The sequence below is a fragment of the Mandrillus leucophaeus genome, unplaced genomic scaffold (assembly GCF_000951045.1).
Source record: "Mandrillus leucophaeus isolate KB7577 unplaced genomic scaffold, Mleu.le_1.0 Scaffold35, whole genome shotgun sequence".
Taxonomy (NCBI): domain Eukaryota; kingdom Metazoa; phylum Chordata; class Mammalia; order Primates; family Cercopithecidae; genus Mandrillus; species Mandrillus leucophaeus.
Window position 1 is genome coordinate 2,408,162 of NW_012103698.1, and position 6,723 is coordinate 2,414,884.

At 42.9% G+C, this 6,723-nt stretch overlaps 1 protein-coding gene across 1 annotated transcript in view; it reads left to right on the forward strand.

The window, feature by feature from the left end:
- Positions 1-5,108, forward strand: part of NDUFAF1 (NADH dehydrogenase (ubiquinone) complex I, assembly factor 1) — a 20,866-nt gene extending 15,758 nt beyond the window's left edge. Inside the window, exons 4-5 of the mRNA XM_011989311.1 lie at positions 3,925-3,999; positions 4,864-5,108. Coding sequence (XP_011844701.1) covers positions 3,925-3,999; positions 4,864-5,013 — 225 coding nt within the window. The 3' untranslated portion in view covers positions 5,014-5,108. The remainder of the gene's footprint in view (positions 1-3,924; positions 4,000-4,863) is intronic.
- Positions 5,109-6,723: the final 1,615 nt, after the last annotated feature.

A 6,723-nucleotide genomic window follows, 5' to 3' on the forward strand; every position in this document is an offset into this window, starting at 1 on the left:
CTCCTTCGCCCCACATCCAGTCTATTAGCGAGTCCCGTCACCTCTGCTTGCAAAATACACTCAGCAGCTGACCTTTCTAGCCATCTCTTCTACTCCCACCCTGGTCCAGGTGATTGGATTATTGCAGCATCTTCATTATTGATTTCCCTGTTTGTCTTCTTGCCCCACTAAAATCCTGGCTCCACAGCAGCCAGAGTGATCTTTCTGAAACATAGTTCAGATGACATCATTTACATGCTTCTAAGCATGTAAATGTACCTCCTAAGCATGTAACCTGTCTGTGTTAGTCTGTTCTTGTGCTGCTACTATGAAGAAATACCTGAGACTGGGTAATTTATAAAGGAAAGCGGTTTAATTGACTCACACAGTTCTGCAGGGCTGGGGAGGCCTTAGGTAACTTACAATCATGGCAGAAGGGGAAGTAAACACATCCTTCTTCACATGATGGCAGGAAGGAGAATGAGCTGAGTGAGGGGGTAAATCCCCTTATAAAACCATCAGATCTTGTGAGAACTCACTATCACCAGGACAGTATCGGGGAAACGACCCCCATGGTTCCGTTAACTTCACCTGGTCCCTCCCTTGACACACCGGGATTATTACAATGCAAGATGAGATTTTGGGTGGGAACACAGCCAAACCATATCAGGACCCTTCAGTGGTTTGAATAAACCATCACAATTTGAATAAAGTCCAGGCCGGGCTAGGTGGTTCATACTTTTAATCTGAGCACTTTGGGAGGCTGAGACGGGCAGATCACTTGAGGTCAGGAGTTTGAGGCCAGCCTGGCCTACATGGTGAAATCTTGTGTCTACTAAAAATACAAAAAATTAGCTGCAGGTGGTGGCACACGCCTGTAGTCTCAGCTCCTCAGGAGGCTGAGGCAGGAGAATCGCTTGAACCTGAGAGGTGGAAATTGCAGTGAGTCAAGATCGTGCCACTGCACTCCAGCCTGGGTGACAGAGAGGGACTCCATCTCAAAAAACAAAAACAAAAACAAAAAGACTTAAGTCCAAACTCCTGAACATGACCTATGGGCCTACAATATCGGACCCCCGTCTTCATCTTCTATCTCTCCTCCTACCTCCCTCCTCCACACCAGCCCCTCTTCTGTCTGTCAGATTCAACAACCTCATTTCCATCTCAGAGCTTTGCACGTAGTGTCGCTCTGCTGTAATGCTCTGCCCCCATGTCTTCACCTGCTTTCTCTTTCCTGTCATTCACCTCGTGGCTCAAAAGTTGCCTCAGAGAGGCCTTTCCTGATTCCTGTAAGTAAAATTGGACCCTCTAATCCAGTTACTTTCAACACCACCATCCTATAACTTTCTTCATAGAACTTATCACTAACTAAAATTACTTTGTTCATTCATTCATCTGTTTATTGTCACTCTACTGCCTTCCCTGGAACATAAATTATATAAATTCTTTTTTTTTGAGATGGAGTCTCACTGTTATCGCCCAGGCTGGAGTGCAGTGGCGCGATCTCAGCTCACGGCAACCTCTGCCTTCTAGGTTCAAGAGATCCTCCTGCCTCAGTCTCCCGAGTAGCCGGGACTACAGGCGTGTGCCACAACGCCCAGCTAATTTTTGTATTTTTAGTAGAGATGGGGTTTCATTCACCAAATTGGCCAGGCTGGTTTCAAACTCCTGACCTCAAGTGATCCACCCACCTCGGCCTCCCAAGGTTCTGGGATTATAGGTGTGAACCACCATACCTGGCCCTAAATTCCATAAATTCTGTGAGAACAGAAATCTTGCTTATATTGTTCCTACCAGTTTCCCCTGTACCTAGAGTTTTGTCTTAGTGTCTAGCACAAAATAAGCATTCAATACATAGTACATATATATGCACTAATATAGATATATAACACAAATTATATATACTTGTATTTAAGTAATATATATAAAATGAATGATTATACAAAATAACTACTTCATTATAAAAAAATTTGGCAAATACAGAAAAAAATCTTGTACTACCACTATCCAGAGATGAAATACTATTTTTGACGTGTATCTTCCAGACTTTTCTAGTCACACTTTTCCCTTCCAGTGGTGTTTTATAACATGTATACAGTATTTTCCCTGAACTATTGTTTACCACTTTGTTTTCAAATATATTTCTACATCATTTTTAATGTCTACATGATATTATATAAGTAGAAAATAATTTTGGCTGGGTCCAGTGGCTCACACCTGTAATCCTAGCACTTTGGGAGGCTGAGGCGGTGGATGATTTGAAGCTAGGAGTCTAAGACAAGCCTGAGCAACATGGCAAAACCCTGTCTCTACAAAAAATACAAAAATTAGCCCAGTGTGGTGGCAGGCGCCTTTAGTCCCACCTACTCAGGAGGCTGAGGTGGGAGGATTGCTTGAGCCTGGGAGGTTGAGGCTGCATGAGCTAAGATCACCCTACTGCATGCACTCCAGCCTGGGTGACAGAGTAAGACCCTGTCTCAAAAAAAAAAATTTTTTTTTCTTAACTTGTTCTTCATTATGTACGTGTAGATTTAGATTGTTTTCAGAATTTTCTACTGTCGGAACAAACTCTGAGGTAAACATCCTTAACTATTTTCATAGGCTATATTCCTAGAGATAAAATTACTGGAATAAATATTAATATGTATAATTTATTTTTATTTATGTTCATTAAAATTTGTTTATTTGAGACAGGGTCTCACTTCTGTTGCCCATGCTGGAGTGCAGCATGCGCTCGCTGCAGCCCCAACCTCCCGGCCTCAGGTGATCCTCCCACCTTAGCCTCCTAAATAGCCAGGACTACAAGGATGCACCACTATGGCTGGATAAGTTTTCTGGTTTTTTAGTAGAGTCTTGGTTTCACCATGTTGCCCAGGCTGGTCTTGAACTCCTGGGCTCAAGTGATCCTACTGTGTTGGCCTCCCAAAGTGCTGGGATTACAGGCATGCACAACCAGGCCCAGCCATTTTCTTCCTTTGTTAAACTCAAAAAATAAAATTAGCATAATCTGTACCTATGGTTTGTGTTTTTAAAATTTAGGAATATATCCTGGAGAGCTTCTGTATAATTATTTAGGCAGAGTGTGGTGGTTCATGCTTGTAGGCCAAGGTTGGCAGATTACTTGAGCTCAGGAGTTTAAGACCAGCCCGGTCAACATGGTGAAACACCGTCTCTATCAAAAAAAAAAAAAAAAAAAAAAAATTAGCCGGGTGTGGTGGTGTACACCTATAGTCCCAGCTACTCAGAAGGCTGAGGTGGGAGAATCACTTGAACCTGGGAGGCAGAAGTTGCAGTGAGCCAAGATTGCACCACTGCACTCCAGCCTGGGTAACAGAGTGAGACCCTATCTCAAAACAAAAACAAACAAAACAAAACAAAAAACAAACAAAGCCAGATATAGTTTTAAAAGATCGTGCTTAATAATAAGTAAATTACATAAAGAAGAAATATGAAAATAAAGTTGATGAATAAAAAGGCACACTTGAAAAGTTCAAGAGTAGAAGGAATAGGACATTTCTTTTTCTTCCGTTTCTAATGTAGGAAGAAAGGCAATTAAAAGCAATTCTTTTTGCTTTTTTTTTTTTCCTGAGACAGAGTCTAGCTCTGTCGCCCAGGCTGGAGTGCAATGGCACGATCTTGGCTTACTGCAACTTCTGCCTCCCGGGTTCAGGCAACAAAGTGAGACCCCATTCTCCACAGGAAAAAAAAAAAGAAAAGCTGTGTTTAGGTACTAGTCTTTTTTCCACAAATGTTACAAATACTTTTTTAATAGTTAACCCTTTATTGTTTGGCCTGAGTTACATCTTTGATCCAAATGGCTAGCCATTTGTCATAATACATATATTAAATAATTTTAGAATAAATGTAAACTCTTGTTTTATCATTACATGTAGATGCCTCAATTGCTTACATTTCAGTTATGAAGTAAATGGTTTCTTCTTTCAGATTCCTTTTTCCAAATTTTTCTTCTCTAATCGAGGAAGAATCCGGGATGTTCAGCATGAGCTTCTGCTTGACAAGGTAATATATTCCTGTATTTTTCACTCAGAACTGTATCATTTTTAATGAATCGAAACTCTGGTGAGACTGAGTTCATTTGAGAGCTGGCAGATGAAAATTTCTTCTCAGGGCCACTGCTCTTAAACCTAGCCAGAGGCTGACTCAGACCTCCCCTATGAACTATACCCCCATCCTGAAGGAATTTTAGAATGATCATTTTTAGCATGCGTACATTTTACTTTAGCTATTTTTCCCCTGTCCCCTCCCTCCTAATTTAGCTTTAAAATAAGAGTTTATGAACACTTCAAGGAACCTCCATTAGGCATTCATGTTGTCCTTACTAGTCTTTTTTTTTTTTTTTTTTGAGATAAGAGTCTTGCTTTGTCACCTAGGCTGGAGTGTAGTGGCGTGATCTCGGCTCACCACAAATTCCACCTCCTTGGTTCAAGCAATTCTCCTGCCTCAGTCTCCCGAGTAGCTGGAATTAACAGGTGCTTGCCACCTCACTTGGCTAATTTTTGTATTCTTAGTAGAGACGAGGTTTCACCATGTTGGCCAGGCTGGTCTCGAATTCTTGACCTCATGATCTGCACACCTTGGCCTCCCAGTGTTGGAGTTACAGGCCTGAGCCACCGCGCCTGGCCGTCCTTCCTAGTCTTAAGTGGCGCTACCTAATGAGGAGAGGGAAGGAAGTTGAATGGGGAAAGAAGAACAGTCTTGTATTTCCTCTTACGGTATGCTATGTGAGAACTAGTATGTATTTCCTAAGGGCTGATAGCATTAAAACCCAGTTATAATCATCACTTGATGGGATTTTAAACTCCTGGAATAATATCAGTACATCACTGTATGAGATTTTAATCAATTTCTCTGTTTTAAATTTAGATCTCTTCTATAGGATTCACCTTGTCTGATAAAGTGGATGGTCCATTCTTTCTGGAGATAGATTTTATTGGAGTGTTTACTGATCCAGCCCATACAGAAGAATTTGCGTATGAAAATTCTCCAGAGCTTAACCCAAGGCTTTTTAAATAAAGATTATGTGGTAGTTTTGTTTTACTAATCTAAGGGTACTAGCATCTGTAATGATGTAGACAAAATAAAATATTTCTTTAATGGCATCCAACCAATAGCTAGTATGTATTCTCTCTCTCTTTTTTTTTTCTCTTTTGAGATGGAGTCCCACTCTGTTGCCCAGGTTGGCATGCTGGTGTGCAGTAGTGCGATCTTGGCTCACTGCAACCTTCTATCAGCCTCCCGAGTAGCTGGGATTACAGGCATGCGGCACCACGCCCGGCTAATTTTGTATTTTTAGTAGAGACAGGGTTTCTCCGTGTTGGTCAGGCTGGTCTCGAACTCCTGACCTCAGGTGATCCGCCCGCTTCAGCCTTCCAAAGTGCTGAGATTACAGGCGTGAGCCACTGCGCCCAGCTGGCTAGTATGTATTCTCTGAGACAAGTTGAAATGCTGTTGCTGGCCGGGCAGGGTGGCTCATGCCTGTAATCCCAGCACTTTGGGAGGCTGAGGCAGGAGGATCACTTAAGGTCTGGAGTTCGAGACCAGCCTGATCAGCATGGTGAAACCCCATCTCTACTAAAAATACAAAAGTTAGCCGGGCATGGTGGCACACGCCTGTCATCCCAGCTACTTGGGAGACTGAGACAGGAGAATTGCTTGAACTGGGAGGCAGAGGTTGCAGTGAGCCAAGATCACGCCACTGCACTCCAGCTTGTGCCACAGAGTGAGACTCTGTCTCAAAAACAAAAAAAGTCTGTTGCTAAGAGGGACTGGATAAGGGGAACACAGCATGAAACCAGGTTCTCTGGTGTACTTTATCTCATAGAATGCAAGTACTGATGCAAATGTACTATGTAAATAATTTAGTGTTTTTGCTCAGAGCAGTTGCTGTTAGGAACATTTCCTACATGAGTAGTTTCCAAAGCAGGAATCTCTGAGATGACCGTTAATGGCCTTCTACCACTCTGTTGCATTTAGATTTCTTCTATTTTCATTTTGTGTTGCTTTTTTGAGATGGAGTTCCGCTCTGTTGCCTAGGCTGGAATGCAGTGGTGCAATCTCGGCTCACTGCAACCTCTGCCTCCCAGGTTCAATCGATTCTCTTGCCTCAGCCTCCCCAGTAGCTGGTATTACAGGCACACACCACCATGTCTGGCTAATTTTTTTGTTTTTAGTAAAAATGGGGTTTCGTCATGTTGGCCAGGCTAGTCCTGAACCCCTGACCTCAGGTGATCTGCCCAAGGCAATAATTCAGTAAATCACAGAGACTTACTCCTGTGGTTTCTTCTAAGACTTTTGTAATTTTAGTTCTAACACTTAGGTCTACGTTTTGTTTTTTGTTTTTTTTTTGAGATGGAGTCTTGCTCTGTGGCCCAAGCTGGAGTGCAGTGGTGTGATCTCGGCTTGCTGCAACCTCTGCCTCCCAGTTCAAGCAATTCTCCTGCCTCAGCCTCCTGAGTAGCTGGGATTACAGTCATGCGCCACCATACCTGGCTAATTTTTTTTTTTTTAGTAGAGACGGGGTTTCACCGTGTTGATCAGGCTGGTCTCGAACTCCCAGCCTCAGGTGATTTTTTTTTTTTTTTTTGTGATGGAGTCTTGCTCTGTCACCAGGCTGGAGTGTAGTGGCATGATCTCGGCTCCCTACAACCTCCACGCCTCCCAGGTTCAAGCGATTCTCTGCCTCAGCCTCCTGAGTAGCTGAGATTACAGGTGCCCGCCACCATG